This window comes from Panthera onca, chromosome A1, assembly GCF_046562875.1.
Source record: "Panthera onca isolate mPanOnc1 chromosome A1, mPanOnc1 haplotype 2, whole genome shotgun sequence".
In the NCBI taxonomy this organism is placed as follows: domain Eukaryota; kingdom Metazoa; phylum Chordata; class Mammalia; order Carnivora; family Felidae; genus Panthera; species Panthera onca.
This window is the reverse complement of record NC_138339.1, coordinates 144,145,521-144,169,788: the sequence shown is the minus strand read 5'-3', so window position 1 is coordinate 144,169,788 and position 24,268 is coordinate 144,145,521. Positions and strand designations below refer to the sequence as shown.

The 24,268-nt window shown below is 44.3% G+C and overlaps 1 protein-coding gene and 1 long non-coding RNA gene across 7 annotated transcripts in view; one reads left to right on the top strand and one right to left on the bottom strand.

Annotated features, from left to right (window-relative positions):
• Positions 1-24,268, bottom strand: part of SEMA6A (semaphorin 6A) — a 135,423-nt gene that overhangs the window by 28,447 nt on the left and 82,708 nt on the right. For 2 of the 4 annotated variants that reach the window (XM_060636317.3, XM_060636318.3), the window contains exons 7-18: positions 20,862-20,952; positions 17,316-17,435; positions 16,553-16,641; positions 15,466-15,683; positions 11,309-11,440; positions 9,173-9,328; positions 7,512-7,688; positions 7,046-7,186; positions 6,880-6,960; positions 3,970-4,028; positions 1,504-1,524; positions 1,316-1,366 (exon numbers count right to left, since the gene is read on the bottom strand). In XM_060636317.3, the coding sequence (XP_060492300.1) occupies positions 1,316-1,366; positions 1,504-1,524; positions 3,970-4,028; positions 6,880-6,960; positions 7,046-7,186; positions 7,512-7,688; positions 9,173-9,328; positions 11,309-11,440; positions 15,466-15,683; positions 16,553-16,641; positions 17,316-17,435; positions 20,862-20,952 (1,336 nt within the window). The remainder of the gene's footprint in view (positions 1-1,315; positions 1,367-1,503; positions 1,525-3,969; positions 4,029-6,879; positions 6,961-7,045; positions 7,187-7,511; positions 7,689-9,172; positions 9,329-11,308; positions 11,441-15,465; positions 15,684-16,552; positions 16,642-17,315; positions 17,436-20,861; positions 20,953-24,268) is intronic. The other 2 variants (XM_060636319.3, XM_060636320.3) reach the window with 1 other exon arrangement.
• Positions 1-24,268, top strand: part of LOC132681654 (uncharacterized) — a 118,304-nt gene that overhangs the window by 23,607 nt on the left and 70,429 nt on the right. Inside the window, exon 3 of one of the 3 annotated variants that reach the window (XR_009611176.3) lies at positions 3,752-3,955. The exons of the other annotated variants lie outside the window; for them this stretch is intronic. This is a non-coding gene — a long non-coding RNA (uncharacterized LOC132681654). Of the gene's footprint in view, positions 1-3,751; positions 3,956-24,268 lie in introns of those variants that run through there. 3 annotated transcript variants of the gene reach the window in all.

Here is a 24,268-nt window from a genome sequence, read left to right as displayed (position 1 = left end):
CAGCTAGCTCATTTAGGACCACATGGTCTTTAGTACTTTCAAAGAGGCTTTTTATTTACACCAGTTGGACACAGGGAGGAAGAGTGGACATAGCGCTATTAAACATGTTTGTTTATTTTGAACTATTTTGAACTATTTCTTCAGATTCTAAACCTGCCTTGCTCTCTTTTCTTTCCCTGTTTCCCCCTTCCTTTATTACCTCTACAAACACCATCCTAGAACTGTAATTGTTATAGATTTTTAACACAAAAACTATAAAATGTGCATCTGTGAAACTCTTAGGTCCCCATTATAATGCAAAGCTTATTAAATCTACCATCACACGTGTTTTTCATATTATATTTCAAAAGCACACGGGGGTGCCTGGGTGGCTAGTCGGTTAGGCCTCCAACTTTTGCTTTCAGCTCAGGTCATGATCTTGAGGTTCATTAGATTGAGCCCCACATAGGGCTCTGCGCTGACACAACAGAACCTGCTGGGGATTCTCTCTCCCTCTCTCTGCCTCTCTCCCCTCCACTCACACTCAGTCTTTTTTTCTCAAAATAAATAAACATTAAAAAACACACGAATGGTTTATCCTCGCAAACATTAGGGAGAACTCTGAGAATGGCAGTGGTGCACTTCTAAAGTTTTCTTCTAAAGAACTCAGAATGTTTTATTTATGGACTTCATGGCTTTGTTTAATACAGTGTGTATTTCAGAGTGGAAACAACGGGAGGAATCCTGTTTGCACATCATTCCCCCCACACCACTCCTCCCTGTATACATTCTGAAGAACTGTCACTGAAAATATGTCTAAATAGTCATACTCTTTGTGAACTTAAATTTTGATGGCTAATTTCCATGTGATATTGGAAAGGTTTGCCTAGTAAGGGCTGGTGTCTGCATGATGTCTAGATTTTTTTTCCCCTGCAGAGGTTACTGCCCTGAAAGTCAGCATTTTAGGGAATGGTATTCTTACCAGTCAAGAGCTACAGCCTATTAGTTACAAGCACTGTTCTTTTATCTTGGATGAATTTGTGTCCAAAAGCAATTACTTCTCCCTCAAGAACTCATTAAACATATTCACCGAATTCCCTAAGGTTGGCAAATTTCACGTTATGTGGATTAAAAATGTAGGAACCAGTCTCATACGTCAGTTGTCTCTCATAGAGTGATTTTTGAAGCACTGTGAAATTAAGAAATAATTTTAGTGAATTGGGGCCCTGAAGTAACAAAGAATCTGGTCCGTGATGTTTAGGGATGAAAACTATAAACTACCACAGGATGAGTGGCTTAAAATTACAAAAAAAAAAAAAAAAATCTATAAACTGACCATATACTGTGTTGTAAGACATTTCATGATCTGGAAGAGGAGTTGAAATGTCTATAAAAAAAATAATGAGGATAAAAAATTAATTAAAAAAGAAACCTAAGGTTTGAAAATACTCAAGAGGATTAGTGGAAGAGGATTTCCCACATAGATTTCCATCGATATTAAATCATGAGTAATATCTTCCTTACCATTCAGGGCCACGAAGGAATCTGGAAGACAAAAGGGAGGAGAAGGTTACTTAATGTGTAACACTGTGCTTAGTGTGACTTACATTGTAAGTAGGAATGAGCTAATACAGAATTATGCTAACATATGATCCCCACTACTAAGTAAGTGCTTTTTAATTTCTGCTTGTAATACAAGACGCTTCGTACTGGGTCCGATTTCATACCCTCCTATCTCTTTTCCGAGTGAGTTTCCTCAGAGTCACTGCCTTTGTTTTCAAGACTCAAAGAAAAAGCAAGAGTTTGTAGAAACAATGGGAACTGCCATTCTATGTGCCTTACTCTGTACAGTGGGGTGTGTATGTGGGCGAAATAAGTGACAGTCGGACCACACTTGCAAAACAGTTTTCTTTATATTCTCTCTCATTTCATCCTCTCGACCATGCTGTAAGGAACTGTCCAGTATCACAATGTTCTGAATTCATCATAGGTTTTCATTGGGAAATTAAAAACAAAAATAGGGGCGCCTGGGTGGCTCAGTCGGTTAGGCGGCCGACTTCAGCTCAGGTCACGATCTCGTGGTCCCTGAGTTCGAGCCCCGCGTCGGGCTCTGTGCTGACAGCTCAGAGCCTGGAGCCTGTTTCAGATTCTGTGTCTCCCTCTCTCTCTGCCCCTCCCCTGTTCATGCTCTGTCTCTCTCTGTCTCAAAAATAAATAAACGTTAAAAAAAAAAAAATTAAAAAAAAAAAATAAAAAATAAAAATACTCATATACACGTATAGGCAACGCACACATGTGCATGTGTCTGGGTCTTATCACTGGCTCATTTAGCTTGCTTGCTATCCAGCCTCTGACACCAACTCTTCATGATTCCCCCATTTCCCTTTACAATCCTGTTCAAGAGTCACCGTGCACATGTTATCTGAACCCTCTGCGTGCCTCTGTGTGAATAGATGTGTCTCATAGAAGCAGGTCATACTCCAGCAGGAGCACAAAGAGCAGAGAAGCCACTAGGAAAGGCAGCAGAAGGTCAAGTGTACCTCCTGCCCTAAGCCGGCACCCTAAATGTTGCACCGGTAATAGAGTTCAAGGTTAGGAAGCACACGAAAACACGGAGGCTTGAACACTGAGATTGAAGAGTAAATCGCTGGCTTGGGGCCTGAGGATCTCCCCCGTGTTAGGTACAGAGGCTTCCGTAGGTTCCTTGGCCCGAACACACACATGCGGTGTGAGCCCTACTGGTGTTGTGGACATGTGATGGAGACAGTTAACAACCATTTTCACATTTCTCACGTGTTTAGTTATTCAGTTCCCGTTGACACTCCTATTTTCTACAGATGCCCATACCACCAGATCCTAAAAATATGAAGCAAATTATTCACTGAAGTCAGCTAATTTAAGTTCGCTCACATAGACACATGCACAAACCGAAACTTGTTTCCCTGAAAATGGAGCCATGAGGCACCAATGTGATTGAGATCCACTGATCAAACCTCAAACTGTCTCACTGCACACAAGTAACACAGATCTTTTGGTGATGCCACTGTCTCCCGTGTTGATTTCTGAACTCATAAATTCTGTGTTTGAAGACATAAGAAGAAGCTTTTGCCAATATCGAATATTTGGAAACAAAATAAATACAGCAAAAAATTTGGAGATGAGGATGCCCATAGCCCTCTTTGGTTATATTTGATCTCCAAAAAAAGATACGGTAGAAAGTTGAATGGTACCTTAGAGTCAGAAATTTCAGTACTTATGGCTCAAAGATTTAAAACACTGCAAACTAAGTATTTTCTAAGAGAATGGCATTCTTCTCTAAATTAGCATGAATAAACATTTTCAGGAGAATACCCATATTAATCAGATCGCAGGACAACTGGGCAGACATTTGACCAGGACCTTTTATACTAAGTTCCAACTAAAATGTTGCCATTTAATAATTTTGGAAATGAACTTGGGGCTAAGCATAAAAGGTTAATTCCTATAAAAAGGTTATTTTGAGTCACCCTTTACTTGAGTGGGTTCTTTCTGAAAATTTTCTTTACTGCAAATGGTAATAGACATAAATCTCATTAGAAAAATAATTACTTTTGTTAGTCGATAAGTTCAAGAAGAACAAAACACTCCCATTCAATTAAAAAGCTAGAGTATAGCAATCAATCTTTTTATTATTTGGTTAAAAATTGCGGGGTAAAAACACGTTTTTTGAAACTAGTTTTTTAATGGAAATGTTGATCTAACTTACTGCTCTGCTATAATTACTATCCTCTAGAGTGAATACCGTGGAATAGGCGCCAGCATTTGTAGCAACGACATCGACAACACTGGCTTCATAACACGCTGTTTCCTTGATGTGTAGAAGATGATTTCTGTTACTTATGCATATTTTAGTGCGAGCCGCACTAGGGCCACATGTGGGGTGACGTTTCTAGGCCGTCCGATAAAAGGGTCTTTGCACCAAGATGTGCGTGGATAAAAAGCTTTACTTACTGTGACAGTCTCCCAGGCCATCTGTGTTGCCACGTTCTATGTCCTGTTCAAAAGTCAGTCTTAAAAAAAAAAAAAGAGAGAAAGAAACAAATTCAACATCATGAGTCGTTACTCCAGAATGAGTCTGAAGTTTCACTAAAGAAACCAACACAGTTTGATAACTTGAGCAGCAGGTGCAGAAACAAGAAGTAGATAACAGCTTGAAAATTTGTCTCCGAAGTTTACAGAAATGAGTCTTCTGTGACTCTCCATGGTTTGAGCAGTTAATTCTGATATTATTCAGGGAGTTAATTAGTTTGCAGATTATTTATATCCTTCTTTTACAGATTGAGCATTTCTTAAGCGTTTAAAAAGTTTAAATGTCAACATAACTCTTTATAAGTGATACAGAAGTCTCTAAATTAAAAAAAAGAAAAGGTCTTTTCCTCTGTACTTTTTGTTTGACCCCAGCACTGCCTTCCTAGACCTTTATTTTCTTGCCCAGAAATAACCTATATGAGAAAGTGTTCAAAGGAACAACTGGCTGGTGGGTACGGAGCTCCCTTGAGGGGATGGGACATTGTGGTACATTTGGCTGAGACCACCTGAGACTCTGTGGCCCTGTGACTCTGGAGTATTACCCTCATGCTGACTTTTCTTTCAAGTCTCCTTGGTCACCGTCGGGCTGAATGAGCTTTATAACAAGACCAATCGTAATATATATATTTTGATTTTTAAAACAAGCACACTGGAATCATCCATGGGAGAACTGTCCTTTTGGGGGAGAACTCTGTACCGCCTCTCACGACGTAATTGAAACTCTGTTTTGCAGCTGCCTTTAGAGTTTATTTTATGGACCATATAGGAAAAGTATCTTGAAAGTCACACCTTGATCTAATAATACACCATGTTTGTTTTCCAGTGTTTTTTTTTTTCTATGTTAAAAATCAAATTCATATTCAAAGGATAAGGATTTTCAGTGGTAGTGAAAGCCAGTATTCATCAGTCCCTGAAGACCACTCTTCAAGGAGAGTTCCACCATGTTTTAAGCAATGAAATATATATGTAAATCCTTAAAGGAACAATTTTGGCATTCACATATTGACTTAAAAGTGATATTTTTAAAAGTTTGTTTTGAGAGAGAGAGAGCGTGCACACGTGAGCAGGGGAGAGGCAGAGAGAGAGAGGTAGAGAGAGAATCCCAAGTAGGCTACATGCCCATCCTGGAGCCCGACCTGGGGGCTCGATCTCATGAACCGTGAGATCGTAATCTGAGCTGAAATCAAGAGTCAGAGGCTTAACTGACCAAGCCACCCAGGTTAAAAAATACATATATATTTTAATATTTATTTATTTTTGAGAGAAAGAGAAAGATAGAGCGTGAGCAGGGGAGGGGCAGAGAAAGAGGGAGACCCAGAGTCTGAAGCAGGCTCCAGGCTCCAAACTGTCAGCATAGGACCCGACACAGGGCTCAAACCCACGAAGCATGAAATCATGACCTGAGCCGAAGTCGGATGACCGACTGAGCCACCTAGGCGCCCTGACTTAAAAATGATTTTTTTTTTTTTAATTTTTTTTTTTTAACATTTATTTATTTTTGAGACAGAGAGAGACAGAGCATGAACGGGGGAGGGGCAGAGAGAGAGGGAGACACAGAATCGGAAGCAGGCTCCAGGCTCTGAGCCATCAGCCCAGAGCCTGACGCGGGGCTCGAACTCACGGACCGCGAGATCGTGACCTGAGCCGAAGTCGGACGCTCAACCGACTGAGCCACCCAGGCGCCCCTTAAAAATGATTTTTAAAAGTCAGTCTTACTACCTTTGGTCACACCTTGAATGTAGAAAGGAGATAGGTCATTTGTTAGCTTCCCCTCCTGTGCTTTGAGATCTTTTCTCCTTCATTTCGAGGGTCCCCATGAAAAGATACAAAGCTCTAGTATGTCAATATTGCTACTTGTGGAGCTGATATAGTGATACATATTGAGTCGACCTTTCACATTAGTCAGATTTCCAAGTCAGACTTCACAATTATCATTGGCTCTGTTTGTGGAAATACTTTCCCTCAAATTTTGCCTGTGGCGGTCATCAGATGTGCCCTCCTGTCTGTCTAGCTATTCTGAGATAGGAGAAGAGGTCCAGAGTGCCATGAAGACCTGGGGAACATGACAGAATGGCTAAGACAGAACTGTCCTGTCGTATGGCACCTTCCTTGAGTTGCCATAACTTGTCAAAAGACGTGCACTGGATTTCACATCCACTAAAATAACGAAAAGAAACCTTTTAACTAATGCCATTCAAGCCCTTAAAGTCAGGGTAACAATTTTAAGCACCCAAATCACAGGTGCGATAGGCTGGCCCGATCTAGCTGATCTATTGGAGAGCTGCCAAGAATTGATTGGCTCCTTAACGAGTAATAGGGTCGACTGTTCCTCAGTGCAAGAGAATGGTTTATTGGATGCATATGCCATACTTGCAGTACAAATGCGTCGCTTAACAAATGCTCCGTGAGCTCTTCTCGGCCCTGCATGGTCAATTAGAGGAGTCACTTTTGCTGTGGCTGGGCAAACCGCAGCACTAATCTAATTGGTACCCTCCTGCTCCTTTTCTCTGCTGCTCTTATGCTGCAGTGATCAAGGCGTGCATCTTCTTGTCCCGCTCTCCAGGGAATACTTAGAAGCCCACAGTGTTTCGTTTCTCTGTGTTTTTAATCAGTCTGAGGATGGGTGATTAATCAATCGTAAATCTGCCACATGTGATGGCGGGGTGTTGCATGAAATGGGGAGAGGCAGGAGGACCGCCAGCAGCCCCACTGATGAGGTCTGTGCACAGAAGGCTGAATGGCAGCGGCATGTGAGAGCACAGTCAATCGTACATCTAGAACGCACCGCGGCTGGGGGCCACTTTACGCTTTTCCACACTTCCGGTTCCTTACCTGCTGCTGGGTGACAGATGGGCACAGGAACCTCCTTCCTTTACCCACCCACAGTATGGGTCTCTGGAGGCGATACAGGTTCTGCAGGAAAAAGATGACCATGAGCTACCCCGGACTCCCCTCTAAGCACCGTGCCCTCTCATGGTTGGGGAGGCAAAATACATACTTTTTACACTTCCCGTGTCGTTCACAGCGGCCCAGGGGAAGCTTTATCACACAGGTGGAGAATGCAACGTACAGAGAGCTGCTGGCTTTGTCTAGTTGCATGCCCATAATCCTCTTGTCCTCTACCCCATCGTAGCTGCACCTGATTTTATAAGGCAGGATCATGAGTCAGTTCTCTTTTTCCGGCCACCCCGCCTCCCGGCCCACAAGGTGATCCCTTAATCTGATCTCACTGAAGGTGATACAGATCCTAAAGATGCCCCCCTCCTTGGCCCTGTGTGGTGTGTCTCTATATAAATGCACATTTATTGGTAAAGAGAAAAATAATGCTTTTTTCCCCCCCGAACAATACTAAAAGCCTCCTAAATGCTTAGACAACTGAAGTCTGCTCTTCTCAGATTTTCCTTTGAATGAAAAGGATCACAGTGACAAAGAATGACTAAGAAAGAGCCCAACAGTCTACGTACTTTTCAGGGTTGTAAACGCTCATCTCCTCCAGGAAAAGGCTGTCATTTAGGAAACCACTGTTTCCTATCCTGGCCAAGAACTTCAAGATGATCCCCTTCTCTGATCCCAGGAAAACCACAGTGTGATTCTGATAGGGCCCAGCAGCACTGTCCACTGCAATTTTGGTCAGGCGGTATCTAAGATGACAGGATCACAGTTTTTATCTTTGTTGGTCTGTCATTCAGGGGTCCCCTTTTCCACTTCAAACAGTTGTGACTTCGCTTTCTAGTAATGACCTCAAGAAAAATGTATGCATATAGATAATGTTCTCAAGCTGTTCTGGTCCTTTCCATATGTGGAGCATTAGTGTGGCTCCAAGGGGAGGAAGGAGGTATGCATTTGCGGAGGCCAAGTTACAGAGCAAAGAGACAGCCCAACCATCTGAAACCACTCAGCAATTATCTCTTCCATGAGCACCAGGGAAAGGCTGATGTGTCCCGTGAAGAGGGGAAGAAATGATAATGGAACTCATTTAACATTTCAGTTAACATGGAAGAGAAGAGCACGGCTACCAGTTTTCCATACTCTTCCTTGGAGGTGCAAAGCCTTGTCAACGAAATGTCAGACTGGAAAGCTTTCCAAGTGTGTGTAGAGGGGCTGACAGTTCTGAAGGATGGGCAGGTAGGGTGCTGATACCATTAATTGATATGAGGATGTACAAGCCAAACCAGGTCCACTTAAAGCCAAAGGTAAAGGGCATCATCTTTCTCTGGTACCTCTCAGCTGTTCACCATGCCACGGATACTGATTTGTGTCAAGCACCATGGCAGAAACCAGAAAACATGAACCCTCCTGCAAGTTATATACCACAGTTTTCATTTTATGGGCAAGAGCCATTGTAATACTCTAATATCTTTCAGTAAAATCACTGTTTAAAAATGGTGGTGGGACCCCTGGCTGGCTCAGCCAGTTGGGTGCACGACTCTTGATCTCAAGGTCATGAGTTTGAGCCTCACGTTGGGCATGGAGCCTACTTAAAGTAAAAACGGTGGTAGGGTTGAATGACATTTTGTTTGATGACTGCCACTGCAGGGTGGTACTTGGGAAATCATGCTGGATCATTCGGAAATCAGGTCTAAATTACAAGAAGGAGAATTTAACGCTATCACAGATTTCTAGTCAACTATCCCCTCTCTTCTGGCCACCACTTGAGGTTACAAATGGTGCAGTATGAATCCCTCACACCATCATTCTTTTCCAAGTGTGCCGTTCATCCCTGGCCTGATAGCTAACAACCCAGGGGCAATACTCCGATGGAATCTGGAGCATGTTTTGTAACCATGTCCAACCAAACAGGTATCCACAGCCATTGACTGGTTCTCCTTCACTGCTTCTCTGCTTTTGCACAGAATAGGCTAACCCGGAAGGAGATATTTTCGTTACATCTAATCGCTGGCATGTGTCCAGTTAGCCTGAAAATATCAAAACTCTACCCACTGGGAATGTGGTTATGGGGGTTTTGTGGCAGGCACCCAACTGGCCAGCCTTTCACAGCTGAATCAATGCCCAGGATAACAGAAGATGTTTGTGGCATTTCAAATCATGATCCACTGATAGGTTTTATGAGCATGGGACAGAGTAGGGAAAGATCCACTTAGGACATGATTTGCTTGACACCCACCTGACCATCGTCCTCAGGAACCATGGCCTGTTGATGACGGAAGGCACAGCCTCATCCATGAGTGGGTGTGTTTTGATGAAGTTCAGGGTATCATCAGGAAACTCATTAGAGGTTGCATATTTTTCTAAGGACGATGAGCCAGCGCAGCAACCTGGCCTAAAAAGAGACAAAGGGAGGGAGCTTATTTCGTGCCTTATGGCAAATTCTTTGAACGAACTGCTTCCCTAAGCATCTGGCACGCAGGAGAATGTACCGTAGGCTGAGAAGAGGAAGTTGAACAATGCAGAATGCCACCAAAAAAATATGCTTGGATTTTCTCCCTGCCGCCTCCTCATTCCATAGAGAAGCTCCAGCCAGGGCAGTTCAGCATCAGCTGGGGGCAGCTTGGCTTCCCCCCAGAAGCACAAACAAACCTCATAAACAGTGATGGGAGCTTAAAACAAGTGAGGAAGTATGTGCTTTGCACCTGTGCCAGAGACTGCTCTACCTGTCCTAAAACCCTGCTGGAAGTTCTTGAGGCATTTGTTCCACACAAAGAGAGAATTAGCTGACGCTTCCACAAATGTCAAAAACAAAGGCATTCATAAAGCCGCCAGGCAGCAGTATATACCAGCAAGGCTCCACCTCACCCTCTCTCATTACCTGGGGGTCAGAGAACGGGTGGGTTTTGTTTTTACTGTTTTCATTTTTTGTTTGAGTTGGGCAGGTATATGAAAAGCCAGTTACACTGAAGATTGTCTCCTGAAAGGTCATTTCTTTATCTTTGAGCAATGACAGTGGAAATTCATTGCTACAAGAAACTCTGTGGTCTCGGGAGTCAGGGGACAACTTAGTAAAGTCAGGTCAGGGAAACACCGACCACAGCCCTTGTCCACAGCCCTGCTCTGCCTATGGGTTCCGGAGAGTAAAACTAGACCCTGACAACACTGGCGTGATCTGGCCTCATGTGCATGCTCTTTTGTGGCACCGACCAAGCCAGCTCCACGAGACCATCCTGATGTCGGCAAGAGGAGGGAGAAAGCACGTGGAAGGGCGGGGAGAAACACATTGCCACCGGTAGAAAATCAGAGTTTATGTATCCTGGTGATGGCTGGCTGTCGCCGTCTCTGCGCACTGAGGAGACCCTGTTATTTAAGGACTCCCTGATTGGATGAAGTGGGCTACTTTGTGTGTGTGTGTGTGTGTGTGTGTGTGTATGGTGGGGGTGGTGATTGGAGGTTGGAGGAGAGAGTTGGAAACCAAAAGGTTTAGATATTGGGCTTCTTTGCAGAGGCACACCAATTCCATGGAGGAAGCCAGATGCACGGGATGTTTCTATGGAACTTAGATGCCAAATGTTGTAATGAAAGTTTGAAGCGTGTGCCACATGATGAGGGCAGGCATGGGGTTGGTGGGGGGGGTGGAGTTTCATCCTGTCTGGGTGGGAGAGAATGAATTAGCTGATTTAGTGTGAAGATTTGATGGAGGTTACATAGGACCAGGAGGTCTCCATGTGGTCTCGGGACAACACGTTCCCCACAAAAGCGATTTGGGGGCATGTTTCGGTGGAGGGATATGCGCTGTGTCTGGATCCAAAACAGATTAGAACCTGGTAGACCAGGGAAAACCTGATAACACAGGGCACTCACTGGTCCCTACCCGCCGTTGCCCTGGAGTCCTGGACTGAGCTCCCATCCAGCCTGGTCACAAACTCCAGGGATCACCATTTATAGTCTGCATTTTATTAGAGTGCAGAGACATGGGTCTGTGTGGAAGGGAAGGGAAGAAGGGTGGAGTAGTGCAAATGATCCACGCAGGTCTGTGAACTTGCACAATACACTCTCTAACTCTCTGAGCCTCAGTTTCCTCAGCCACACGCCAGTGGGGCTGGCCGGGCCAGATGCTTCCCATCAGCCTAGGATGACCTTGGATAAGCCACAGAGGTAGAGGTTAAGCAAAAGACTAGAGTGTCATTGTTTTGAATGGGTTGAGGGGATGAAGGCAAATGGCCTGATACATCTTTCTGTTGCTCTGGTAGTTGTATTGCCGTGGCCAGCATGGAAGGCGCTGGTGGGCAGTTCTTAAGATGTTCATTGTCTGGGACCAAGCTGCCCATTTCTTGCAGTTCAAAACAGTCGTATAAATATTTACACGTACCTGGGTTTGGGCACTCTTTCATCAGGAACTGGTGTCCAAGTGGAATCTGGAGACTTCTGTTCTTTGAACCTCCCAGTGAACACATTGGCGATGTCAAGCATGTCATAGGCACAAACTGCAGACCCAGGGATGCTGTAACAGAACATTTCATACAGTGTTCCTCTTACAACAGTTAACGCGTGCAGCTTGGAAAACATACTACAGAGCAACTTCCCTGTTACTGGCGGTTGGAATTTAAAGTTCACACCCTGATCACTGTGAATGTAAAGGATCCCAGTATATAAAACGAATGTTTCTCTGAATCACATTTGCATCCGTGGCCTTAAAGAAAGGACTGGTTGCAGCAAACTCAGAGAGAAAAAAGACCCCTACATGTTTGTATGGCCTTGGGAACCGTATTTGCTTGGAACTGGTAGTTTAGAAGGTTCATGAATTCCCGGAATTTTCAAGTCACTAACCCAAAGAGAAAATCTTTGGAAAACATTTTTCATCTCTAATATTGGTGCATTGTCCACATATTGCTTCTATGAATTTGGTTTCTCCAGCCAAGGACAGTGAGAACGTATGTGTGGGGAAAACATGCTTATTTTATGTTAGTCACTGTTGGTTTCAATTTTTACTTCCTATTTATTTGCATGAGAGTAAGCAATTTAAGTCTCTAAAGCATGAACATTTTGCAAATAAAGTGCTCTATTAAGTGCTAAATAATAGTAATGGCGGTAATCTCTACCTATAATTGCCTCCTTCCTTGCTACTCCTGAAAAGAATTGGGATTTTTTTTTAATCAATGGAGAGAAGGCATGAATTATTCATTAATCTTGGTAAAACTCTTTGAACCCCCACCCCCTTTTTTTAAAGCTTATGTATTGCGAGAGAGAGCGAGAGGGAGAGCATGAACGTGTAAGTAGGGCATGGGCAGAGAGAGAGAGAGAGAGAGAGAGGGAGAGAGAGAATCCCAAGCAGGCTCCACACTCTCAGCACAGAGCCCAATGTGGGGCTCCGTCTCAGGAACCACGAGATCATGACCTGAGCTGAAAACAAGAGTTGGGTGCTTGACAGGCTCAGCCATCCAGGCGCCCTGAACCCATGTTTGTTTTGAAGTATGGCTGTTCCTTGATTTTGATCAAAAGAATTTCAGGCACCAGCTGGCCAAGAGTTTTAATCAGGGCTTCAGGTAGTGGGGCACTGCATAGGCAGGAACATCCTGGGCAAGACACGGGTGCTTTGTATTGTGGGAACATCATCCAGGGCAGAGAGAACGATTTAGTCTTGATTTTGCAAATGTTGAAGGTTTTGGAAATCACTTCTTACACGATTAGGAGAATTTTATGCCATCTTTAATTTCATAACACAATTACTGAAGTATTACTAATAAAGCAAGAATTAGGGAGAGGATTAGAAAGCTTATGTAAGACAAAGTAGCAGGATGGATTTTAAAGTATGTGGAATATGTATACATCGTGCACAGAATTGAATAGATAAGACTGTGATCCCCATTGTTTTTGATGTCACAGCCCTAGCCTTATGTATTTAATTTGGTAAGACTCTCTTCACATCTCCCTTTCCTAAAAAGTTCACATATTTACTTTAAATATTATGACATATAGGGGTGCCTGGGTGGCTCACTCGGTTAAGCGTCCGACTCATGGTTTCGGCTCAGGTCATGATCTCGCATTTTGTGATATCAAGCCCCGCATGGGATGGGGCTCTGCACTGACATTGTGGAGCCTGGTTGGGATTCTCTCTTTCCCTCTCTCTCTGGCCCTCCCCCACTCACTCTGTCACTCTCTAAATAAATAAATAAATAAATAAATAAATAAATAAATAAATATTATGACAAACAGGATAAATATTGAAGTATTTTATGAGGCACCTCATAATAACTAAGGATACCCTAGGGTTTGATAATCTGCCCATGGTTAGAATTGCTTGTGAAATCCTTTCTTTTCCGTTCCTGCCTTTTCTCCCTCCCTCTTTCTGTTCATCTTTCCTTCATTCCTTTCTTCCTGCCTTCTGTTCCTTCAGCATATATATTGACAGAATCCAACAGTAAATGCCCAATAAATAACATAGGCTCTCAGCTGATATACACTGGATGGACTGGCAGACCTGGCTGGGAGCAGGGCAGGTATAGGCTTGGCACATCCAGGAACTACCTCTTAGCTTCAGCCCGTGAGGCCGTGGAGCTGAAGGAGAAGACGGGCTTGACCACTGGGGGGCTGGGGGGGGGCTGTGTGCTCTGCTGGGGAACGTGGGCTTTTTCCCATTGGTAAGGAGGAGCACCTCAAAGACTTGGAAGAGGCCTTCATGACCAAGTTTGCATGTGTGGAAGACGGGGTGGAAATGGATGAAACCAGAACCACTAAAACCAGAACCACTACAACTCTAATTTGCAGATGAAAACGGGTATGTATATTTTTGTCAGTTTCTGATTTTTCTGAATACTGTTTCTGAGGCTGCATAGGCATGTATTAATTGGGTGTTTCCTAGGGGCCTTTAAAAATTTTTTTTTATTAGTTTTCTTTATTTTTGAGAGGCAGAGAGAGACAGCGCATGACAGGGAGGGGCAGAGAGAGAGGGAGACACAGAATCCAAAGTAGGCTCCAGGCTCTGAGCTGTCAGCACAGAGCCCAACGCGGGGCTCAAACTCATGGAGTGTGAGACCATGACCTGAGCCCAGGTTCGTTGCTCAACCTACTGAGCCACTCCTAGGGGCCTTTTAAGAAAATCCCTTACACAGAGTTTCTCTAATACATGAGAATCTACTACTGTATTGTAATTACCCAGTGCACCCTTGACACCCACCTCGGCCCCCTGGCCAAACAAACTAGAAACACGCTCAAATTCTACCAGCCCCTGTATTCCTGAGTACCAAGACAGTATTCTTTTTAAACAATCCTAGCTACGGGGATTCCGAAGTATGAATAGTTACAGCCTAAATTTTTGTATCTTTTCTGTTTCTCAAGTCTAAAACTGTCGTGGATGGTTAAGACTTACTTAAATCGAACTGAATACTTTTTTTGCAGCATGGATTCATATTTGTACGTATTCAGTGGAGAGTTCTTGACTCTTGCCCTCTTTTTAACTGAGGAACATCAGAGCATCTTCCGGCATGCTCTGTTTTGGACTCTCCCTAGTTCTTACACATTTCTTCCTGTATGCCACCCTCTAGTCTCATCATGCATTTATCTGTCATCTAGACTCGTATCAGGTTCTTAAAAGTCTCATCCAGAATAACAAGTGTAACAAAAAGTATAATCCAGAATGAAACCATGTATTCTCAGATTTTATGTCCATGCCCACCAGTCACAATCATTTTTACGCAGCAGTGCCAGGACTCTAAAGTTCAGGAGAGCTCAGTACCAGAGAATCTCATGCCTTTCTTCCTCCTGTTTTTTAATCTCCACACATTTCTGCTGCCCCAGGAACACTTTTTAGTGCATCATTTGATTACTCAAAGTCTCAGCGTAAATAAACACAAATATAGGAATGAATAAGCTGATGTTCAATATTTCTAGGCACCGTGTTTGATGACTTCCAAGTCCTCACTCAAGCCCCCCGGAGTCCCTGGTGGTTGGGGTCCAGGTTCCTCCGACAGGATAATAACCAGGGTCCCTTGTGGGGGGATGAGAGATGGACTTGTCTGAACCCTAAATTTCACTCTGTAGCATTTAAGTAAATTTTCAGTGTTTTGGCTTTAAAAGTTACCGATCCAGTCATAGAAATAGTAAAAGTCAAACAGAACGTTAGATGAACTCGAAGAGGGAAGCGGGAGGAGAAACATTCTTGAGTTCTAAAGCTGCCTCTTTCGACTCCTGACTTGGACCAGGTAATATAATTGAGTTTAGTTTCTTCAAGTGTAAAAAGAGGGCAACGGTATTCAGTTTCCATTATTACTGGAGAGATTTTGAAATAACACATAAGAAGTGTTTGTATGCCAGGCATATAAATAGAAGATATTGTTATAATTTATTTCATTACTTCCCCTAAAATCCTAAGTTAATATTGCTTCTAACTGACTATTAATTTGATGAAAACGGAGCACTTAAGCATCAATTTTTGCATCAGTTGTGAATCTTGTGCATTAGGAGAGAACCCCTAGGGGCAAGGGAAGCTGGGAAGGATGGATTAGGTCAGCAGAGCGAGGGCATGGTTACCTGTTGTAAGGTGTGGAAAAGGTTGCCAGGACAACATCACGGCCATTAATACGAATCACATCTGTGACTGCCTGGAGTATGTTAAAATAAAAATGAGAGTCTCCGGGAACTGAGCAGTTCAGGCGAGCCTTAAGGAAAGACGTCCACTGTTTTTCCAGGACTCTTTGGGACCCTCCCATGTCGTTCTTACAAACCTGAGCCACTCTTGGAAAAACTACCTGCAGAGGAAAAACACACAGGAAAGATGAAATGCACTCACTTCTCAAGATGTTAGTAGAATTTGCCTTTCTTAGAAAACAGAAGCAACAACAACACGGTGCTTAATTTAATCCCATGTTTCTAAAATTAGTAGCAAAAAAAGGGGGGGGGACTCATTGGAACAGCATGTTTTGAAAGATAAGGCTGTGGCATTTAATACAGAACCATAAATCCTTCAGGGGATCAGCTCCCAGCCAGATAAACTCATTTCCATACAGACTGCTTAGCTTTTTATTTCCTCAAACAAAAGCACACTCTGTATGCAGCATCTCTGCCATCCTCACTGGCTGTCTCTGGGCCCTGAATCTCATACTCTGAATTCCTGTAACCCTGCAGGCCACCCTGGCACTGAGTCTGTGCCCTCCAACTTAGTGACCTTGACCTACTCTCTGGTAAAAATAACTGAAGTGGACATCCCGTAAGTGTTCTGTTGCTTTTTGCAGTAAAAGACGATCAGGGCTCTCCTTTTGCTTAAAGATACTGGTTATCTACTCTCTGTGGAACAACTGAGTTAAAAAGAAAACAAAAACAAAAACAACAATGAGTTTACCTGGAAGGAAACCACATCTCAAGATACGTGAAACTCAGTGTGAAATCACCCAGATAGACATCTGTGGATTACATTTTCAGTAGAAATATTTAAGAGGTTCCCTGCAATCTGGGACTGGTCTGGAAAAGCTTACAGGGCTCTGAGGCAGAACAGCGTTTCACATCCACCAAACTTTGGCCGAGTCTTCTCAAAGCGATGACCTTGCGATTAGATTTATGGTTCTTATATCAAGGTCATCCAGAACAACACGGGGCCAGGGGAGTCATCCACGCCTCTTACCTTTCCCATGGTGTTGTACTCCACTGCTATTTCCCTGAAGAAGAAGTAGATGTAGTCTCCATAATCCACTGCTTGGACAAAGTACGGTTCTGTGGACACATGGCACTTTAATTGGGGACATGTCACACAGAGTTAAAAGAACAATCAGCTGCGACCAAAGACATGATATTAATTAAAAGTGTAGGGCCATTAGACATTGGGTTAACACGAACCATTTCTCATGACCACACCAGCAAGCGCTGGTGATTTCAGAAGGCATTCGAGCCTACAAAATTCTATCTTTCAGAAGTGGTTTCAATTAACAATGAAGAATAAATGAATTTTCATATGTCTGTAATTTTATTTTCCACAACGAATGCTCCTATTACAGAAAGGATTTTTTGTACGCATCTCCTCGTGAACCCTGACTCATGCCGGGTTGGGAATAGCGTTTTCCCTGCTCCCCACCACCTCTGATCCCTGTTCCCTTCCATGAATGGAGTGTTCAGTTCTTTTCATGTTAGACTCTGAAACGAGCGCTTGAGGCAGGAAAGATGAATGTGGTGTGTTCTATTGTAGTTGCATTGGTAGTTGTGTTAATACTCCAGAAACTCATGGGAAATGAGAAGGGGGAAGTAAATAAATCATTTGGGGCAAAAGATGCCATTTCCACCTTCCTGTCTGTCAGAAGCTATTACCAAAATGAAACTCCAGTCTGGTCTGTCCAGACTCTAAATCTCCCTCAAGATATGAGTCCCCACCCCTCTCTTAATTGTTGGTTCACCTTTCAGCCATTTGGAATCATGCTTGACGGTCCGTAGGGTTGGGCTGTCTCCCAGACTCCGGTAAATGACCGCATCAATGGCAAGGAAGTCAGTCACTGTGGCTGAGTATAGTTTTCCATCTTAGGAGAGAAAGAAAAGAGGTGAACGGGGTTGGGGCACTACACTGGGCGTGGGGGAATAATAGAGACATCCCCCAGATTGCTTTCCTACATCAGGCAAATGAGATAGGACAACTGGGGAACATCCAAGAGTCGCTGGGAAAATACTTGGCCCACATTCCTAACCATTGTAAATTAGGATCTTGAGAGATGAAACATTTTTCATTTTTAAATTGCATGGCAATTTCTAAGCAGCAGCAGCAGCAGCAGCTCAGGGAACGGGGTAAATGAAAAATGTTGTTTGCTTCACCTGATTAGATGGACCTTGACCGAAATCTCAAGGCCAAGGCCCCCTGGACACTGCTACTGCCACCACACCATGGCAAACTGGATTAGATGGGAGCCCAGGGAAAGACAGAAGCTGATTGTATCATCAGAAATTTTAAGTTTGTGCAGAAGTGATAGAGTCCTTCGCCTGGGCAGGTGAGGGGAGTCAGGGGGTTCATAAGCAAAAAAAAAAATGCTGACTGAATGGCTCCTTAGATCATGAGAGTCACTTCATTCATGAGAGCCACTGAGCCCTGCCAGTCTAGCTGAAATAAGAGATATTTGCTTCAGTATTTCAGAGTCATGAACTGAAAATGTTCTCACACTCAAGAGACCAAAGCAAGGAGAAAAGGGGAAGGTACCAAGTTGATACCAAGTTGAATCTGGCCTTTGAGAATTCATGCTTTTTTGGGGTATGTGCTTTAGGGTATATTTAAGGCGAAAGAGGATGAAGAAAGTTGAAGATTAATCCCTACCACTTTGGGCTCTTTTCCTGGATTAGTAAACATCCTGCACACAAGTAATCAAATGGGTCCTTCTAGAATAGTAAAATCTATGCAGTATGTGAAACAAACAGTAATTATGTTCAAAAATAGAAATTAGTTCCTTGGTTCATTTTTTGAAAATTTTTAAACATTTATTTATTTTTGAGAGAGAGAGAGAGAGAGAGAGAGAGAGAGAGAGAGAGACTGTGAGTGGGGGAGGGTCAGAGAGAGAGGGAGACACCGAATCTGAAGCAGGCTCCAGACTTTGCACTGTCAGCACAGAGCCCTGCACGGGGCTCAAACCCACGAACTGTGAGAGCATGACCTGAGCTGAAGTCAGATACTTAACCAACTGACCCACCCAGGCACCCCATTTCCTTGGTTCGTTTTTAGTGGTTACCTATGTTGAGTTGTATGTCAGAGTGGCTTATATACACTGTAGTTCCATTAAGTGTAATTTTTTTTTTTTTTTTTTAGAAAAGTTTATCCGGACATATCTAAGCAGAGGTCTTGATGTCTGCTTTTGATCTAAACTGAAATTTGCTCAGGTTCAACTTGGAGCTGTCTTGACATCTTCATTATTGACAACCATTTATCAGTGAAGATTGACTGGTTAGATTTGAACCACAGATGGCAAACCTCTCTGTTGATAAACAGATCTACAAAAATCACAGCTTGTCTTAAACAATCATGGCTCCGGGTCATGCACATATGCCGGGTGCTGGTGGGCAGTGGGAGGGCAGTGTGTGTGGATTTTCCTCCCATCCACTTTCCATTACACCTTTTCTCTCTCTCTCTCTCTCTTTTTTTTTTTTTTAAATTTTAGAGCACGTGTGAGTGGGGGGAGAGGGGCAGAGGGAGAGCGGGGAGAGAGAGAATGAATCTTAAGCAGGCTCCACGCTCAGTGTGGGTTCCAGTGGGGGCTCGATCCCATAACCCCGATCATGATGAGCTGAAATCAAGAGTTGGACACTCACCCCACTGAGCCACCCATGTGCCTCTTTGGTTATGCGTTTTGTTCTACATTCATCACTGGGTGTCTCACCAGGACTTTTATTTCTAAAACAGCAGTGTTCTGCCCCTCGTGTTAGCATGACAACCATTCAGCTGCCAACAAGGATCTTCTATTAATAAGGGCTGAGCTTTTATGGGATTTCAAACAGTCCATTGAAAACCTGTCCAAGTGTACCTATAGGGGGAGGAAGAGGGGCTCTCACAGTGTCATCTCCTGGGGCACGCTCTGCGTAACTGCTGGAAGGTTGGTGGCCTTAGCCGATACTCTGACCCCGTCCCCTTTCTATCTCAGGCTACAAGTCCTCTCTTCGGTGACAGTTAAATTTCCCACTGTAGCCCACATCCTCCACGGTGCCGGCAGGCTCAAGGGTCAGAAAGGTGCTGCAGCTGAAGTTACTTGAGAATCCACTGAAGCACTCTCCGCACGGGTCTTGCTCCTGGCCTGTCGACTGACAGGTTCACAAGGCTTTGTGTTTTGTACTGCGCCCCCTCCCGCTAACACTGTGCCCGAACTTTGGGGGGCGAACCCGAGGAACCCTTCCTTCCTGACACAGGCTGTTTCTCCAGTCCGTGACTGTAGATTCAGGCCCCCAAATGCAGGACACTGAGGAAGAGGTTCGAAGAGCTAATCTTGTTTCATCATCAGAGCCCTGAAGTTCCTCAGGGCACGGATGTGCCAGTTTTTAGCTGTGGTGATGGAAATTATAGCTAACCGCTTTATTACGTGCTATAACAATCACTATTATACCAACACTTCTCGGAGCTACACCCACCTCCACACAGCTGGCAATGAATTCCTAAATAAATTCCTAATTAAAACACACACACACTCGAGAATCCCAATCTGGAGATGATGGCTTATTTGCTGCTGCTTTAGATCCTTTGCAGGGGAAGGAAGGGGAGAGGACGAGGAATGTGTATCACCCTAAGCTAATCAGCATCTTCCGCTGCCCTATTATCTTTCCATCACCAATGAGCACGTACCCTAATCCGGTCAATGACATTTGCGATGTTTGCTGGAAACTTGGGGGCATGTAGCCTCACTGCTTGGAGATCTACCTGAGGCTCTACCTTGTCTCCTTCCTTTCCCTTTCTGTATGTGGACAGGAACACATAGCCATATGTGTTGTAGCCATAACTGGGGACAGCAGTCCCCGACTGTGAGGGCGGCTGGTCTCTCTCAGAGAAAGAATTGAGATTTCGAGAGCACAGAAGTGAAAAGGCCCTGTGTCCTGGATGATGTCACCAGGCTGTTGAATCATCCCACCCCCAAAGTCGATCCTACCTTGAAAGATCAATCCACACTGCTGGTCTGAGGTGGGATCTTTTATTATTTGAACCCGAACATGCCCTAGCGGCCAATGTTGCACACTCTGTGCAAAGCTGAAGCAAAGTTATCCTTCTCTGAAGGCATGAAAGCACAGGTAAGAGTGGCAGACACTCCTTTCACGAAGCAAAAGTACAGTTTCCACATGAATTTCAAAGGGAAGAAGGCGTTCTTAATTACAGTATTCACCAGAGAATCGAAACACAACTGTGACTCTGCGAATCCTCCAGAGCAGATTCGCGGTGACAGGCCCGTGAGAGCAAATGCAATGAGAAGGAACCAGGTGGTGTTTACCTGCAAACAGGGCAACATTGGCATGTTTGGCATCATAAGGGCATCTGGCCATTCCACTGAATTCATCCCCGAAAGGTTCCAGAGTATCCATCTAAATGAAATAATAGGACTTAATTAGGAACAACAACAACCGACAGTAGTCATGGCATAAAGCACATCATGTGTGCTTTAATTCATATGCCTAAGTGCAGATAATCCTGAAATGCCTTCTGAGATAAGTCTGTTGGTTTCAGATGAGGAAACTGAGGTTTAGAGAGATTACCGCACTTGACGAAGGTTCTCTAGCTTGGAGAGTCTGAGAGTCATGTTTGCTTGACTCTTAGCCATTGTAGTAAACAGGTTTCCGTATCCTTTTGGAATGGCCTAGAAACAAGTGTCTTTTCCTTGGAAAAGGAATGTTTAAGGCAATCACTGGGAGAACTTCCTCCCTTCCTCCCTCGCTGCCTCTGAATGATCTGTTGAGTCATGAACTCTATAGAGAATGATTTGTCTTTGGTTTTGTTTTGCCTGAGGAATCCTGCCCCTTTGGTTAAATCCCAGCAGAAGATGCTGGAATCCCCCTCTGGTTAGCTTGCAGGACAGTGTGGCATCAGCAAAGGAGCAAAAACACCAATGCAAGCAGAGCTCAGGTGGCCTTTTGCACCAACTTCAGAAACATGTCCCAGCCTCCAATCATGTAGATCAGAAGGAGAGGCCTAGAAGGTGCGGGGGTCACACAAGTGAAGCGCAGTGAGGAGTGGGGCGGCCATTTGACACGCATCCGTGTGCCCACCCTCGGCCTTGTTCTACGTGCTGGGGAATGTAACTGGTCTGTCAGTGAGGTTTGTTTGGCCATCTTAGTATGTTAGGAAGGAAGGAGGGAAGGGATGGAGGTGGGGGGAAAGAAAGGAAGGAAGGAAAGGAAATCAAAGGAAAGAAGAGAGATAAGCAGGCAAGAGCTCTATTTTAAAATGAGACTGCAGATGAAACCTGACTTCTTCTTATTTTTTTTTTTGACCAAGTCGAAAAGTCAATTCAAGACCTTTTTATGCAAGTGGCAGCAACCAGCTACAAGCTAAGTAATGGCCACTCTGCCATTTTCCCCAAACAAGCATATGGTCTCCAGCGTCAAGGCCTCTTTACCCATAAAATACACGTACACCCTGCTTGTCTTACTCCTGCAAGTTACCTGTGTAGCTTCATAGGCATTTGTGAGTGTGGTAAAGCCTTGCTGGTGGTTCAATTACTCATCAATTTCTACTTCCCTTTCCCCCACATCACACTGAACTACATTGCCCCCCACCCTTGCAGTCAGGTGTGATCATGGGATGAGCTCTGGCCAAGAGGACGTGAGTGGAAGGCTGTGTGCCACCTCTGGGTCTTGCCTCTTAAAACCTTCTGAGGTCCTCCACTCTTGCTTGCTTTCCACATTCTGCCCCACTAGATACAGAGGATCCGGTACAGCCTTCCAGGATCCTAGGAGCTGGCAGAGGTAGGGGCAGGAGGAAGCTTAGCCTTCTGAATAGCCTAGTGGAATAGACCCTCTGTCACTGGCCTGCACTCAGCTGTGATGCGAGCAGGAAATTCGCTTCTCTTGCCTGGCCACTGACACTCGTCAGAGGGCGGCTCCACCCTGACCAGTACTTGGGTGGTTCCTGCCTTCTGCCTTGAGTTCTTTTTCCTCACACCGCGGGCTCTCATGGCATTTAAATCTCCATGCCACAGGGTCTGTGAAGTGATCTCCCCCACCTCGTTGATGTTTTTTTTTTTTTTTTTTAATTTTTTTTTCAACGTTTTTTTATTTATTTTTGGGACAGAGAGAGACAGAGCATGAACGGGGGAGGGGCAGAGAGAGAGGGAGACACAGAATCGGAAACAGGCTCCAGGCTCCGAGCCATCAGCCCAGAGCCTGACGCGGGGCTCGAACTCACGGACCGCGAGATCGTGACCTGGCTGAAGTCGGACGCTTAACCGACTGCGCCACCCAGGCGCCCCCTCGTTGATGTTTTTATAACCTTCCGTGGTTCAATCTTCTCTTTATAGTTTGAGGGGATCTTGTTTACATCTGGCGGTTTGCCGTGTTTGACAACAGATACGAAACTGGGAGAATCTAAGACGGCAGTGATGCCGAGGGGGGACCCACCGAAAGGCCGTTAGCACTAAATCAGGTTGCCTTAAATCACGGTGTTTGGAGGTGTTGCCCAGGAGGGCAGGGAGGTGCTTCCTGAACAGCTGTTAGTGTTGTCCCGTCGTTTATGCTTTTTGCCCTGAACCCCCCAGAAACTGTTTCAGAGATATGTCAGGCCTTGTCTCCTGTAACCACTTTGAGATAGCACCTGTCTCCTCTCTCTGTATATCTCCTGCACCCTATTTGTTTAGCTGAGACATCTGTAAGTGTACTCCTCTCCCTTTAGCACATTTTTATGAAAGTCTTTTTTTTTTAATTTTTAATGTTTATTTATTATTTTTGAGAGAGAGAGAAAGAGAGCATGAGCAGGGGAGGGATAGAGAGAGAAGAAGACAAAGAATTTGAAGCAGGCTCCAGGCTCCGAGCTGCCAGCACAGAGCCCGACGTGAGGCTCAAACTCACAGACCATGAGATCATGACCTGAGCTGAAGTCGGACACTCAACCAACTGAGCTACCCGGGCACCCCTGAAAGTCTTTTTTTTTTTTTTTTTAATATATTTTATCCCAAGAAGAGCATCCTGCTGAACTGTGACAGACTTTGTGGTCTGTGGGTCTGGCAAGTACTCAAAGGTAATGCTTAGTACACAGTGATGCAGCGGAAATGCTTTTATCCCAGGCAGTGCACACTGTAATCCTGGCAATGGGGAGGCAATATACAAGGGAGGATTTAGGTTTTTAAATGAACCTACTTCCGAAAAAAAAGAAAAAAAAAAGTAGCCTCAGCTATAGCCAAAGGCAAGGAGCAGGGAAGTATTAATGTTTCGGTTTGTGAGTCTGGAAGGGTCCAGAGACAAAACGATGCCATGGTGAAATCCTCTTTCCATGAAGTTAGAACTAATCCTTGTAGTAGTCTCCAAATCTCAGACTTAACAGCAGCCCCTGGGAAATTAAATCACCATAGGGTACAGATAATTACTTCTGCAGAAGTTCAAGAGGTTTGGAGAACAGGAGGGCAAAAGGTATGGAGTGAACTTTTAGATTTGTGGTGGGTGGCCTTCAGAATTCTTTCCCAAGTAATCTTGTTTGGGGGCTGTAATCTCTCTGAAACATCCAGCTTACTTCCGTTGAAAAAACTGTATGAATTAGGGCATGGTGGAGACCAAAAGAGGTGGAGACCAAAAATTTGTCACCCTCCTGCTTCAAGTTGATGCTTCTGTGCTGAGACTTGGGGCTTTTTGGGGGTGGGGGAAGATTGGTCATCGGTTTTGCTTTGAACCTTTACTGTTGATCTGTTCATAA